A 15,810-nucleotide genomic window follows, 5' to 3' on the forward strand; every position below is an offset into this window, starting at 1 on the left:
ACCAGATATTTGGCAATGAAGACCAGGAGTCAGAGATGAGTTCAATTAATAATAATAATTTTACTTGAAGAAAATAGTTTGCAATTTCATCAGCAGAAGTCATATTATATATATATATACATAATATGAAACTTTATGTAAAAAAATGTTTTCATGTTTTTCATGTCACTACCGAAACAGTGTGTGTTTTAGTCGAGATTTTAACTAAACCCATAAATTTGATCAGGGAATATTTCAGTGTTCCCCTCTCTCAGAGTATATTTTAGTATGTTTTAGTAGTGTTTTTACATGTGAGTTAAAATCTGTAATGTGATGTGGTTGCTACCAAAGCATTACTGTCACTACCGAAAATGTGCGGTCACTACTGAAACATGGGATGTTTTGTCAAAAAATTAAGTATAGCCTACTGATGTTTTGATAGTTTTTGGTTCAATGTATATTCATACTAATGAATCCTTAACTTTGAAATCAGTATGATCAACTTTTTTCCTAAATAAAAACAAAAACAAAAAAAACAAAATTGGATGTAAAATACAGAAAATCTCATAGATTGAAATATTGTTAAAATTTCAATTGTTATCGATTCACCTCTGATTTTTTTTCTAATAGCTAAAAATACATTTACAATCTAGATGTAAGCAAATTCTTAATAGGTCAATATAACCCTTATTTTAAGTTGTTATAACTGTGTTTCAGCAGTGACAAATTTGGGGAGAGGAAAAAAATAAAAAAACTTCTGAAAAAGAATGAATTGCACAATAAATAGAAAGGTGTACCTGGGATATTATACAATTTGCATGCATACAAATTAATTGGAAAAAGACTAATTTTTTTTTTTTTTTTTTTTTTGCCTTTATGCTCATCAAATTAAACTATCAAATTTCTGCCCTTCGGTAAATCATTTATATTGTCAAGCACCCAGAAATATTAAATCTCAAGCGCATGCTCAGTAAAGAGTAAACAAACAAGCGAAAAAGGCGATTGGCTTTTTTAAGCGGAAGGCGGGACGTTTAGTTTCTATCAAAAATGCGATTGGCTCTTTTAGCTACAGGGCGGGACTACACCACGGATAGAAATTCTACACCTTTTGTAATTTCGCAGCACTTGAGATCCAAAAGCACGACTGCTCGTGTGATTTAAGAACTTGTCGGGACACACAACAACAACACAGTTGTTTGAGACAACAAATGTAACAGTATTTGGGGTGAACTGTTGGTCTCGAGTTGATTTAGGCGTCCTCAAGGTAAGATCTCTCGACCAATATAAGCCGTTTGAAACACTACTGTATGGTGGTGTGGCGATTTGACGTTTTGTTACAGTTTTGTCTTTTCACAATCATGGCTGGTGGCTCTTTTATGAATGAATGAGTTTGACGCAATTGTTTCTTGTTTCTCCAGATTAGACAATATTCTGATTTCGTTTCGTGTCTTTTGTAAACATAACTGTATTGGTATTATATTGCCGTAGTGCTAGTAGTAGCGTTACTGTTATTGGTATTGTGGAAGTCGTACGTTCTTTTAAATTATACTAACAATAAATCATTCATGTTGTAAATAGCTCTAACATATGCTAATACACAAAAGTATGTGGACACCCTCATGTCAGATAATCCAGTAAAAATAATAAAAACTTCAGTGCTAAACCACAATGACATTCCAGAGAACTCTGTGCCTCTAACTTAGTCACAGCAGGTTAGGAAGGGTCTTTTCTGTTCCTGCATGACAATGTCCTTGTGCACAAAGTGAGCCCCATATAGAAATTATTATTTACCGAGTCTGCTGTGAAAGAACTTGCCTGGCCTGCACACAACGCCAGACCTGAAGTCTGTTGAACACATTTAGAAATAACTATAACCCCACCAAACAAAACCTTAACCCGCCGACTCTCATTTTACTCTAATAAAACCTTTTTCAAAACAGAATATTTTAAAATACCTAAGTGAGTAAATTGTGAAATACATTTCATGTTTGCATGAAGTGTACCTTTAATGCTAAAAACCACAGGGTTATTATTCTGGAACAGAAAAGGTCCCTCCTCAAAATACATTTGGAAGCACACAGTTCTCTAGAATGTAATTACTTTGTGTTGCATTAACACTTGTTTTCATTGGAACTACTAGAACAGTCAAACCTGTTCATTTGAAGGGATGTCCATGTTGTGTCGAAGTCTGTTCCCCTTAGTAAAGTGTTCCCGCTACGCAAAATGCGTACAGAGCACGCGCGTGTGCTCGTGCCACTGTTTCCGCTTATCTTTTTGTCATCCAGTGGCATTATTACTCCGCTACATCATTAGCTTGCATAATTATTGTTTTTGTGGAATAACAAAAAGAACACTTAAATGATCAGAACATTGGAACGAGCACACGCGCGTGCTCTGTACGCGGTTTGCGTAGCGGGAACACTTTACTAAGCGGAACAGACTTCGACACAACAGTCCATACAATTTTGGCCATTTAGTTAGGTTTAGTTTTTCGACATTTTCGACATCTCCAACTCTGACTACTCCAGTGATTTGTCGTCATAGTTTTTTTTTTTTTTACTTCCAGTAAGTTAGAGCTTTAGGCAACACTCTATTTTACAGTACCTTTGTTAAACATACTTACTATAGTAAATTATCCATTATTACAAATGGCTTATCCTAAACCAAACCCTAATTCTAACTATAATTATATAAGTATATATTGCTAATTAATATTACTTAGTACTTAAATGAGTAATTACACTATAACAAGGCCATCTTAAAATATATAATGTAACAAGATTTTGTATTTTTTTTTCATTTTTATATATCAGTAATGTTATTTACAGTACTACCACCACATATAGAAAAGAAATGTATGATGCCTTTTCTTTGGGGATCATCTTTTTTCTAGTGATGCACTTGAACTTCAGCAACTGAAAATGTAAAAAAAAAAAAAAGGGTTTGATTGTTGACCAAACCAATGACATTTCATTAGCATTATTCCAATGGCAGCATTTATTTCATTCACCGTAACAAAAAATGATGCTAGGAGCAATATAGAAAAATTGTTTGTCTGAAATATTAAGAGGTAGCCTATTGTCGAAAAATTTTACTACAACTTTTAATTTATCATCGGAGAATACAACATCCTAAACAACATAAAGATTGCAGTTCTGTGGTTATTTTATTACAGAAACTTTAGTTTCAGGTTTTGCGCTTTGGCTAAATGGAAACATTGAGTTTGGTTTTCTATAAAAAAAAAAATTATTCTGAAACATCACTACTGTTTCTATTTATTTTTATCCTGATCCTCCTGGACAGCCCAGCCCTCATCACAAATGGAAACACAAGCAGTTGAAAAGCTTCCTGATCCTCCCGAAGAAGTAAGTCAAACCATAACTGTGGCCATTTTGCAGAATGACAAAAACAGCTGCGTGTCCACCTTCTTTTTCTGCCTTTCTCCAACAGGTTTTACTTCCAGAAGGTTGGAAGCAGATGCTGCCAAAAGAGCAGCGTCGCTGGGTCAGCAAGGCTCTCTTTAGCAGAGACACATCTGGGAAGTTAAAGATGACTGAACCTCTGCAGCTGTGGTGGTCACCTCCAGGACCCCAGTTGTTGTATTCCCGGCCTCCTCCTTTTCCTGATCCGTTCTTTCACAGCAGGCTGTTCCTATGGATGCCCTGCCGCATGTGGGCATACAGGCTGCCGTGCGTGAAGCCCAACTGCCGTCGTCTCGGCAATTATTTGAGGCCTTGCGGACTGTACGACACCGTCCGGAGGGTTTTGGACATGAGTGGGTGGTATTTCATGGTCACGGAGTACCTGGAGTGCTGTTCCTGCAGGAAAAAGGTGGCGGGCTGGTCACAAGACATTCTGGATCAATTGGATCCCATCCATCGTGAGAAATTCCCAGCAGTGTTGACTTACAGGTTGGCAGAGTTGTTTGACAGTCATGATACTGTTAATATTGGTTTGATTTTGTGTTGTCTTTTGCCAAAGGTTGTCTTGTGATAAGGAGCTTGTTAGACTGATGCGAAGCCAGACACCAGGGAAGAGTGTGATGTCGCTGTATCGACACCTCTGTGTGCGGCACAAAGAGCAGTGGCTGGCTCAGTCTGCAGAGTATCTCTCTGTCTTGGACAAGTTTCAAGATCTCAGCGCTGTTACTGCCAGGCTGCCGCAGATGATGCCACTGCCTTCTCCATCGTTGCTGTTGAGGGTACATGCAAAGGATGTACTGACACGGCTCGGAGAAATGAAGGCCAGAGTCACTTCCATCTACGGCTCCATCTTGAAAATGGTCTCCACCAAGAAGGTGAGGAGACACAACTAAATTGTATGCATTTATTTAAGTTTCTGGATTGATACATACACTAACATTCAAAGTAAAAAAGATTTGAGATTTGAAACATCTGAAAGCTGAATAAATAAGCTTTCCAGTGATGCATGGTTTGTTAGGATAAGACAATATTTGGCCAAGATACAACTATTTCAAAATCTGGAATCTGAGGGTGCAAAAAAATAAAAATACAACTAAATACTGAAAAATCACCTTTAAAACTGTCCAAATGAAGTTCTTAGCAATGAATATTATTAATCAAAAATGAAATTTTGGTATATTTAAGGTAAGCAGTTTACAAAATATCTTCACAGAACATGATCTTTACTTAATATCCTTATGATTTTTGGCATAAAAGAAAAATCTATATCACATAGAATTTCCTGTTTTCTTAGATATTGGTTTGACAACACAACTTGTTCAATAATAGAACTGTTAAAACAGCAGCTTTGTTAAAATACTGAACAAAATATTACAGTGTTTAATTATTTTTCAAGAATTTCATTCAATTTTCAAGAATTTTTGCCTCACCAAAAATACCAAGATTGATTTTATTCCATAATAAAAGAGATCTATTTTAACCATAATATTTGTTAATAGAAATTTTAATGTATTTTTAAATAAATAATTATATATAGCTTATATAAATCATCCAACTTTTTTTGCATTTACCATTTTTCATCCATCTTTAGGTCACTAAGAAACACGATTCAGCTTTGTGGTCCACAAATGTGGGGAATGAGAATGGGCAAGTCCTAATATGTGTCCTGACTCAAACAGTGGATGAGGGCCTGCTTCCCATGTGCTCCGGCTTGATGGAACGTTATCGGCGAGCCGGAAAACCTCCTCCACAAGTCCTCTATGTGGACCGGGACTGTTGTTCTACTACGGGCAAAAGCAAAGTGGAAGCCATGTACCATGAGTGGGACCAGCTGGTCATCAGACTGGACGCATGGCAGTTTATGATGCGGTTTACAGCAGGCATCACTTCAGAAAGTCACCCGCTGTACGGCCCCTTCATGGGACGGCTCTTCTCCTGTATCTTTGAGTGGGATGCTGAGGATTTAAAAAGACTACAAGAAGCCAAACAACTGGAGCTGCGACAAACCAAAGATGTTAAAGCATCCAACAAGCCCACGGCCGAAGAGTTAGTACAGCACTGTCGCCACCAGACGCGTGAGCCTCAGGTGACCAAGCAGCTCATTGAACAGCTGTTACAGGACTTCATGGGTAACAAGCTGTTGGACCAGAAGAGGATTGAGGAAATCTGGCGAGCCCAACAATGCCATCTTTTATGCATTCAGGACCCTCCAGGAGTACAGCTTTACAGAAAGATTGGAGAGGTGACCAGAGGAGGTCTCATTCTGCCCCTGTATCACTGTGCACGTGGAGTAGGATCCCTCGAATCATTCCATCAGCATCTGAACCACTTCATTCCAGGTTTGTAAGAGCCATAATAATGAGTTCTATTTGTGAAATGTCAATATAGATGGAAATGATTTTTTTTTTTACCTGCTCTTTTCTCTTCTTTTAGGTACAAGTACAAATGACTTGTACTTCCATGTTTACCTGCTAGAAGGAGTAGTGCAGTGGAACGAGGCCCGATCTGTTGCTGTTGAAGGCAGTCCACTGCAGCACTACGTAAACCGTCTAAGCCAGAAGCTTTTAGGCCATAAACTGGTTGAGGATCACAACAGCCCAGGAGAGTACACTGGTAATGCATTGCATGTCTTTCTTTTTATGTGTTTTGGTTAAATTCTTCATAATACTTTGTGTTGAAATATATATATATAATATGGAGGTCACGTTAAAACTGACTGAATATGTTATTATGATATTTTTTTAATCATTCATTATTTTACTATATATTTATGTTTTAAGAACACAAAGAAAAAATGAATTATTCAGAAAATGTGGGAATATTACTTAATGTATTTTTAGGAGACAGAAAATGCTAGCTGAAAAATGCCTTTTTATTGAAAATGTTATTCTCAAAAATTGAGGGTCAATTTGGGGTCAATACAGGTTAATTTTTTTTTTTTTTTTTTGCCTTAATACTTAACCAACAATTTTTTTTGTAACATACTGTTTGCACAGGTGAGCTCATAGGTGTGGAGTATCTTTATTCTCAAACCAATAGAGTTTTGGAGATCGACTACCTTATGGATCCCGATGCTCCTGATGGGAGTGATGAGCATCTGGAGGAAGACCTGGAATATGAGGATTTGGGCATTGATGACCTCAAATCACCACAGTTCTTGGAGCTCAGCCTCAAACCACTTCAGCCTGTTCAATATCAGGCAGCACTTCTGCAATCACCTTCCTCTGGCCTCTCAGTATCGCAACCTGATCCAATCGTGTCGTCCACATCTGGGCCCATAAAGGACGAGCCTACCACTGCAGACCAGTTCACGCCTCAGGGCATCTCACAGGAGGATGATAATGTAAGTGGTGTTCACTGAAAAAAATAAAGGTTCCAACACTTTACAGAAAGGTTCCATTTGTTATTGTTGTTAATAAAAACAAACAATACATTCACAAATAATACAATTATTAAAAAGTTGAATATTTAATATTAGTAAACTGATATGAACTAACAATGAACATTTGTATTTACTATTTTTATTAACTGACTTTATGCATTAAAGGGATAGTTCACCCAAAAATAAAAATTATGTAATTAATAACTCACCCTCATGTCGTTCCAAACCCGTGAGACAAAGTAGTCCATGTGACATCAGGGGGTCATTTAGAATTTTTTGATGCATCGAAAATACATTTTGGTACAAAAATAGCAAAAACTACGACTTTATTCATCATTGTCTTCTCTTCCGTGTTTGTTGTGAGAGAGAGTTCAAAACAAAGCAGTTTGTCATATCCGGTTTGTGAACAAATCATTCGATGTAACCTGATCTTCTTGAACCAGTTCACCAAATCGAACTGAATCGTTTTAAACGGTTCGCATCTCCAATACGCATTAATCCACAAATGACTTAAGCTGTTAACTTGTTTAATGTGTCTGACACTCCCTCTGAGTTAAAACAAACCAATATCCCGGAGTTATTAATGTACTCAAACAGTACACTGACTGAACTGCTGTGAAGAGAGAATTGAAGATGAACACAGAGCCGAGCCAGATAATGAACGAAACATTGACTTGTAACATATTGGTTTTCGGATCACCAGTAGTTCTTTCGGACAGTTCGATTCAATAAACCGGTTGAAGAAAATGGTTCACCGGTTCTTTTGCGCTCGAGGTAATGGCGTCATTGGCGATGATTGCCCTTGATTCAAGCCTTCGGTTTACCCCCGCTCATAACATTAGCACAGAATCAGTTCAGAATCAATCACCAAAAGAATCAGTTCGGTTCAGACGTTGTGTGTGTCGGTCTGCTTCACGCTGAATCACACATGCGCAGTATCATCAGCTCCTCGGTTCTCGAATCGGACGCGTCTGACAGAAACGGTTCTTGACTCGAGAACGTGGATTAATGCGTATTGGAGATGCGAACCGTTTAAAACGATTCAGTTCAATTTGGTGAAGTGGTTACAATAAGATCCGGTTACATCGAATGATTTGTTCGTGAACCGGATTCCAGAAACTGCTTTGTTTTGAACTCTCTCTCACAACAGACACGGAAGAGAAGACAATGATGAATAAAGTCGTAGTTTTTGCTATTTTTGGACCAAAATGTATTTTCGACGCTTCAAAAAATTCGAACTGACCCACTGATGTCACATGGACTACTTTGATGATGTTTTTCTTACCTTTCTGGACATGGACAGTAGACCGTACACACAGTTTCAATGGAGGGACTGAGAGCTCTCGGACTAAATCTAAAATATCTTAAACTTAATAATATCTTTACATTTTTGTAATAGGAAGTGCTCTGTTTTTCTCAGGAAAAGTGCGTTGGGCCTGATGGTGTTCTTGGGTATGACCATGTTATCAACCTTGCCAACAGTCTGGTTGAGCTTAGAAATCATGGATTTGTCACACAGCGAAAGGTGGACGAGATTGTGGCCCTGTGGGATAAGCTGTCAGAGCATGACAAAGGTGGTGTTGTCCACCCGACCCGAGCAGAAGACACATTGTGCTTAAACAACAGTCATAGTGATAACTTTGTGACTCCATGCATTGATGGTCTAAAAAGGTACTTGTGCAAGAAAATTATATAAATTTTTCTTTTTGAATCTTTATTGAAATTCCTTAAAAATAACTTGTGTTCCCTTTTCCTTGGATTTGCTACAATGTAAGCCGTCTTGTCACAGCCATTTGCCTCGCTCTCAGCCACATCCACCCTGCTGGTCAGACCATCGCTGGTTTCAGGGTCAACAGATGGGCTGCTATCCTCCACGACTACAACATGATCAGGGACATAGTCCAGGACAACGCTGCCATCTCGACCCAGACACAGATACAACTGCTTGAGATAAACCAGCGGACACTGTGCCAGTGGTAATTGGTTATTAATATGCAGCTGTATATTACTTATAACTACATAGAGATTAAATAAAGTATCATGTTTTCTGTACACAGGTACAACGCCAGGAAACAGAGGCAAGAACAGTTGGTTTTGCACCAATGCACTGACAATATGAAGCCGTCTGAGCCTCTATTTCCTGTACAACACAATGTACCAGAGACCTTTCGACGTGGACATGTAGGCGATGTAATTAAAGTAGTGATCGGGGGTCCAGAGCCCTTTCGAACAGACCCAGGGCAAAGAGCTGCTGCTGCCAGGCCTCCTAGCCCAAAGGTGCCTAGGACCACTGCTTGGCGACGGAGGAAGGCAGAGGAAGAGGCAGCCCAGCGGGGGTTACCCCTGAAGCGGCCTTGTGAACAGTATGTTTGTAAAAAGTGTGGTAAACCAAAGACAAAAGAATTTGGTCACAGCCAGTTCCGTGGCGTTCACTTTTGTGCCAAAGCCTCTGGAAAGACTGTAGAGCAGTGGATGGAGGAGATGAGGAGGGCAAAGTAAGCTAATATGGACCTTTTCTAGCAAAAACATTCTAAATTTATTTGTAGATTCCATTGTTTTTATATACTTTGTGTGTAAATACTTTGATAGTACTGATTTATAGTTTTTCACATGCTTTGTCATTTGTGAAATGGCAATAAAGGCCTTTTTATTCTCATCACAGTGGACATGTCTTTTTTTAAATAAAGTTTTAATAATAGTAATTAATAATTTGTTACATGTATATAGCGCTTTTCTGGGCTTTACATGACAGGGCAGAATGTCCTCGTCGACCACCAGTGTGCAGCCCCCACCTGGATGATGCAACGGCAGCCATATTGGGCACGAACGCCCACCAAACACCAGCTTATTGGTGGAGAGGAGACAGAGTGATGAAGCCAATCAGTGTATGAGGATGATGTGTATGAGGATGATTAGGAGGCCATGATGATCCGAGGCCAAATGTATTCAAGTATTCAAAAATTTCAATTTTTGTAAAATGTTGCTACAAGATGTAATTTGTTTGTGTGTGTGTGTGAAAAATTAAAGTTTTAGACATATAAGGTAATAAAAGATACTTGAAATATAATTTAAATGTAAATATAAATACCTTAAAGGTTCTTTCTGTTTGGTGCTATTACCATTTCCAAACTTAGCATATAATTGTATTTGGTACTGGCCATTTAAAACTCAATTTGATGGCAACCTGTTGTGTAAAAGATGAAGAACAAGAGATACTTAAGTACTGCACATACCATGTACTTATTACAGCAATTACAATAACTGAGCAATAACTAGGCACTAACCCTGAACCTACACCTAAACCTAACCTTAACCCATGTAGTTACCTTATACCACCAGTACTTTCTTAGGTAATTACATGTACTGTAAAATAAAGAGTAACCCATTTAATAATCTCTTTATACAGCCTTTAATGGTTTTTTCAGATTTCAGAATTCCCATAAAGACACCGCCACAGAGTTCTTTTCACAGGTTTTTCAAGTACCTCATATTTTGAATGAACTAAAAGATAAGAAAACAACACAAGACGAGATTGTTAGTTTCTTCAATCCAAGTGCAGTGTTAAGGCAATCAGCTCAAAATTCAAAGAAAATCCTTTAAACACTGAATATAAACCTGAGAATGTACCTGAGACAGGTGACGATGGCCTGATTCTGTGTGAATTGTGATGAGATGGACAGTAATGGGCCCGGATTTCTTCTTCGTTCTGGGTCAGCCATGGTACGTCCCTAATATAAACATAAATACATTATAATTGTATAATAATGTAGGTGTATATATAGGTGTATACCCAATGTACAGTATACCGTATGTAAAGTATAGCTTATACTATGCCACAAAACAATTTTGTGGAAAAATTAGCTCTCTAATCTTTTCACAGGAGAAGCAGGATCCATAAATTCTGAGGTTGTTTAACATCTTGCTGTTTCTTAAATACCTTTAAGACTTGTTTATTTACAGTAAGAACCCTTACACAATAAAATAACTATGTACCTCTACGTATCACGTCATCGCTTCACTACAGTCCGTTCTGAACACTTGCCCCTCCCCGTCACTCGTTTACAGTAAGAAAAAGCATTCGTATTAAACTTCTTAGTACTGTTTCAATAAGCCAAAAGCCAATTCAAATTTTGAGAAACGTGTTTAACTCTTTAACCTTTAGTTACACACGTACTAACACTCCCCTCTGGTGTACAAATGTTGTATTACACACGATGGTTTGTCCATTTTTCTGTTTCAAACAACAAAGATAGATTTTTTTAGATGTGCTGCTCACACTCGTCCATATAATGGCAGTGACAATTAAAAAGTATCATAAAAGCACAGACTATGAAAACAGATGGCTCCTATTGTAATAACATAATGTGACGAATGCTACAAGGTGAAAATGCTGTTGCAAACTGGTCGTATAATCGCGATATGACCATTCGTGAGGGGCACGGGAAATAATTCTACTTTTATCGTTAAGGGTAAACCAAGGTGATTATTTTTAAGTCGGCGAGAAAACATATTTGCGGCACTAGATGGTGACAAGTGAATGTATTTCGAGTATTATTTGCATTTTTAATACTAATACACACCAAAGCTTACACGTTATCTGACCAAGGATACAAAAAAAAATATGTTGTGAATTACTTTTGTACTTTTTGAATTGTGATTAACATTAATTGTTATTAATAACAATTGTAAATCTATTTGAATGTATTTTAAACCGTAATTTATTCATGTGATGGCAAAACTGGGGAAGCATAATACCGCCACTAGATGGCGACAGGTGACTGTCTTTTTAAGTGTCATTAAGTTGGTTTGAGAAAGCCAATTTACTGAAATCCTATTTAAACTTCTTCTTCTTCTTCTTCTTCTTATTTATCTGGCCGCAAAATTTTTGGACACTAACTCTTCCTAGACCATTCAAGCTACATACTCCAAACTCGGGTCAGACCTTCATACTGTTCTGACTTGGTGTGCTATATCTTTTGAGACTGGTTTGAGTTACGGTTTTCTTAAAAATTAATGTCAATAGACTTTAATTGACAGGATGTTCAGATGACCCAAGCTCCAAATCCCATTAGACTCAATCAAGCTTTGATGCTAATCAATTTAAACTCATTCAAACTCATCTAGTATCTATCTATCTATCTATCTATCTATCTATCTATCTATCTATCTATCTATCTATCTATCTATCTATCTATTCCTTTCTATCTATCTATCTATCTATCTATCTATCTATCTATCTATCTATCTATCTATCTATCTATCTGACTATTTCTATCTATCTATCTATCTCTCTATCCTAATATGCTAAAAACATGCTAGCAACATGCTAGTTGCATACTAATCATGCTAGAAACATGCTAACAACATGCTAGTCGCATGCTAGTCATGCAAGAAACATGCTAGCAACATGCTAGCAACAGGCTAGTCATGATAGAAACAAGCTAGCAACATGTTAATCATAGTAAAATCATGCTAGCAACATGCTAGTCGAATGCTAGTCATGCTAAAAACATGCTAGCAACATGCTAATCATGCTACCAACATGCTAGTCGCATGCTAATCATGCTATAAACATGCTAACAAAATGCTAGTCGCATGCTAGTCATGCTAGAAACATGCTAGCAACATGCTAATCATGTTAGAAACATGCTAGTCGCATGCTAATCATGCTAGAAACATGCTAGCAAACATGCTAATCATGTTAAAATCATGCTAACAACATGTTAGTTGCATGCTAATCATGCTAGAAACATGGTAGCGACATGCTAGCAACATGCTAATAATGCTAGCAACATGCTAATCATGCAAAAATAATGCTAGCAACATGCTAGTCGCATGCTAGTCATGTTAGAAACATGCTAACAACATGCTAATCATGCTAAAATCATGCTAGCAACATGCTAGTCGCATGCTAGTCATGCTAGAAACATGCTAGCGACATGCTAGCAATATGTTAATCATGCTAGAAATATGCTAGCAACATGTTAATCATGGTAAAATCATGCTAGCAACATGCTAATCATGGTAAAATCATGCTATCAACATGCTAGTCGCATGCTAGTCATGTTAGAAACATGCTAACAACATGCTAATCATGCTTAAATCATGATAGCAACATGCTAATCATGCTAACAACATGTTAGTCGCTTGCTAATAATGCTAGAAACATGCTAGCGACATGCTAGCAACATGCTAATCATGCTAGAGACATGCTAGCGACATGCTAGCAATATCCTAATCATGCTAAAATCATGCTAGCAACATGCTAGTCGCATGCTAGTCATGCTAGAAACATGCTAGCAACATGCTAATCATGCTAAAATCATACTAGCAACATGCTAGTCGCATGCTAGTCATGTTAGAAACATCATAGCAACATGCTAATCATGTTAACAACGTGCTAGTCGCATGCTAGTCATGCTAGAAACATGTTAATCATGCTAGAAACAATGCTAGCAACATGCTAGCAACATGTTAATCATGCTAGAAACATGGTAGAGACATGCTAGCAACATGCTATTCATGCTAGAAACATGCTAGCAACATGCTAATCATGATAGAAACATGCTAGTCGCATGCTAGCAGCATGTTAATCATGCTAGAAACATGCTAGCATCATGCTAGCAGCATGTTAATCATGCTAGAAACATGGTAGCGACATGCTAGTCAATGCTAACAACATGCTATTCGCATGCTAATCATGCTAGAAACATGCTAGCAACATGCTAGTCATGCTAGAAACATGGTAGCGACATGCTAGTCAATGCTAACAACATGCTATTCGCATGCTAATCATGCTAGAAACATGCTAGCAACATGCTAATCATGCTAGAAACATGTTAGTCACATGCATTTTCTGTCAAACTAATCTATCTATCATTTTTTCTTTTGAACTAATCTATATCATTCTTTCTAACTAATCTATCTGTCATTCTTTCTAACTAATATATCTTTCTTTCTTTCAACTAATCTATCAATCTAACTTTAAACTATAAACTTCTAACTTGTTTAAACTTCTTCAAACTTTCTGGTCAGGCTTTCTCAAGCCAACTTAAAGTTTGTCTCAACAAACTTTTTTTCTAGTTTAAACTGAATCTATACTAAGGCTGCAATTATTTGATCAAAAATACAGTAAAAACATACGCATAAAGACGGAATATTGTGAAATATATCACATCCGACCATTATTACGTTTTAAAATAACTGCTTTCTTTTTAAATATATATATTTTAAATGTTATTTATACCTTTGATAGCAAAGCTGAATTTTCAGCAGTCATTACTCAATTCTTTCATGGATAGAAAGTGCAGGAATAGCATTTATTTTAAACAGATTTGTTCTTTTCAGTGCCTGAAAAACATTTTTAATATTGGAGAGACTATTTCTCTTAAGTGCTTCATTTTGAGGGGATTTATTTGATCTCAGGTCACCCTAACTTTATATTGCTCTGGGCCCCTTACCTTTTCAGATAAGTTTAGATGCTCATTATTGGTCTTTTTCCACATATCCTGTACTTGATCTAACTATCACTTGCATCATGCTGATGGTTTTATTTATAAAACCCATAGGCTAAACAACTGGCTACATTCAGCTTTGCAGATAAAATGGTTCAAAATGGGTCATTCATTCATTCATTCATTCATTCAATTTATTCACATGACTTAGGACCAGAGGCAGATATTAATCTTGACCTCACACTGAATGTTTCTTGTGGGTGTTCTGAGTTAAACCTTTTGAGTTTCGGTGTTCTGTGTTTTCACGGCCTCTGCTGTTCTGAAAGGAGAGGTTTGTCTTCTCTCAGTCCGCTGTGAGGAGGGCGGACGCTCTTTGCCCAAGGGGGAGGATGTGTGCTGTCTGTGCGTGGGGGAGGGTTCGTGACGCATAACCAAGGGCTCCTCTGCGTCACGCGGAGGGGCCCAGTCACAGATAGCAGAGGAAGAGCCTCATTTGCATATGATCTACAACTCAGAAAATGTAAAAATAAACCTAGACAAATACAATGATTTTAATATTCACTAGGTTTAAAGGTATACAGTGGTAGGTCAGCATGATTTACAGTAAAGCAGGAAAAAGTGATTTATCCACTTACCAGCTATGAGAAACATATCTGGGAGTCAGCGGTATATGTAGCTCTCCTCGGGGCTCTCTATTCGTGCTTGCTTCGGCAGCACATATACTAAAATTGGAACGATACAGAGAAGATTAGCATGGCCCCTGCGCAAGGATGACACGCAAATTCGTGAAGCGTTCCTCATTTTTATTAATTATTAGTTATTATTTAATAATTTACTGTAATATTTACTGTATTTTGTACTGTATCTAATGCTAAAAAGGCTGCAGAACGCAGTCGCGCCGCTGGATGGCAGCATCGCACTAGAGCGGCGCACTCTGACTCACAGCAGAACAAACATATTCTAACGTTACTCGAATTTAAAGAAATAAAAGTACCAGAAACGTCTTTTTCTGAGCAAAAACATGTTTTAAGTATTCACAGGGATTGTATTCATCATCCTGATGGTTTTTTAGACAATTTAATTTACGATATTTAAACTGAGAGTTGTTAATGTGTTAGCATCGGTAATGATAACTCTGAATCTTCGTTCCTTTCGAGTCAAACCAGCATATATGGACAATAATTCAATCCAAAATAATTGTATAGGATAAATATTAAGGTATAAAATATTTGAAATGGACTTACCATTTATATGCGTTGTTTTCGAATAGTTTGGGTGCGAAATATGCGTCGTTTTCTTTGGCCGTTTGTAAGTTAACGTTACCTGGAAACAGAGCGAAAACAAGAATTAAAACACACATTTTAATTTACACCTAAGTTACCACAAAAATCTGGTGTTGCTAAATAAATGTTATCGTATGTTGCTTCATGATTTAGGGCATTCAGGAAATCTACTTACAGTGCACGACGTCACGAATCAGATTGAAAAACAAAGAGGCGGTTTTCAGATAAAAGTCAGTTAGTTGTCTGTTTTTTTTTCAGTCAGTTGACTGAATGCAATATTATTTTTCTAA

General features: G+C 37.4%; 1 protein-coding gene, 1 long non-coding RNA gene and 1 other non-coding gene across 6 annotated transcripts; 2 read left to right on the top strand and 1 right to left on the bottom strand.

Annotated features, from left to right (window-relative positions):
• Positions 1 to 1,048: 1,048 nt before the first annotated feature.
• LOC113038622 (uncharacterized) lies at positions 1,049 to 9,716 on the top strand. Of its 2 annotated transcripts, XM_026196199.1 has the most exons (11): positions 1,049 to 1,243; positions 3,283 to 3,344; positions 3,430 to 3,890; positions 3,961 to 4,276; positions 4,993 to 5,740; positions 5,835 to 6,014; positions 6,398 to 6,744; positions 8,204 to 8,454; positions 8,559 to 8,759; positions 8,841 to 9,278; positions 9,511 to 9,716. In XM_026196199.1, exons 2-11 carry the CDS (start codon positions 3,300 to 3,302, stop codon positions 9,530 to 9,532), a joined length of 3,009 nt encoding a protein of 1,002 aa, XP_026051984.1. In that variant the 5' UTR covers positions 1,049 to 1,243; positions 3,283 to 3,299; the 3' UTR covers positions 9,533 to 9,716. The 2 variants fall into 2 exon arrangements, with proteins under 2 accessions (XP_026051984.1, XP_026051986.1); XM_026196201.1 differs by lacking the exon at positions 9,511 to 9,716 and having other exon boundaries at positions 8,841 to 9,439.
• LOC113038623 (uncharacterized) lies at positions 6,564 to 15,744 on the bottom strand. 3 transcript variants are annotated; one of them, XR_003274799.1, is made up of 6 exons: positions 15,696 to 15,744; positions 15,482 to 15,560; positions 14,873 to 14,959; positions 14,514 to 14,741; positions 10,411 to 10,511; positions 6,564 to 6,758 (listed from the first exon to the last, which is right to left on the bottom strand). It is a non-coding gene; the product is annotated as an uncharacterized LOC113038623 (long non-coding RNA). The 3 variants fall into 3 exon arrangements; XR_003274798.1 differs by lacking the exon at positions 6,564 to 6,758 and adding an exon at positions 10,207 to 10,284; XR_003274797.1 differs by lacking the exon at positions 6,564 to 6,758 and having other exon boundaries at positions 10,174 to 10,511.
• On the top strand, positions 14,936 to 15,042 carry LOC113039244 (U6 spliceosomal RNA). The gene has a single exon (XR_003274917.1). It is a non-coding gene; the product is annotated as a U6 spliceosomal RNA (small nuclear RNA).
• Positions 15,745 to 15,810: the final 66 nt, after the last annotated feature.

The sequence above is a fragment of the Carassius auratus genome, chromosome 21, assembly GCF_003368295.1.
Source record: "Carassius auratus strain Wakin chromosome 21, ASM336829v1, whole genome shotgun sequence".
NCBI classification, from domain to species: domain Eukaryota; kingdom Metazoa; phylum Chordata; class Actinopteri; order Cypriniformes; family Cyprinidae; genus Carassius; species Carassius auratus.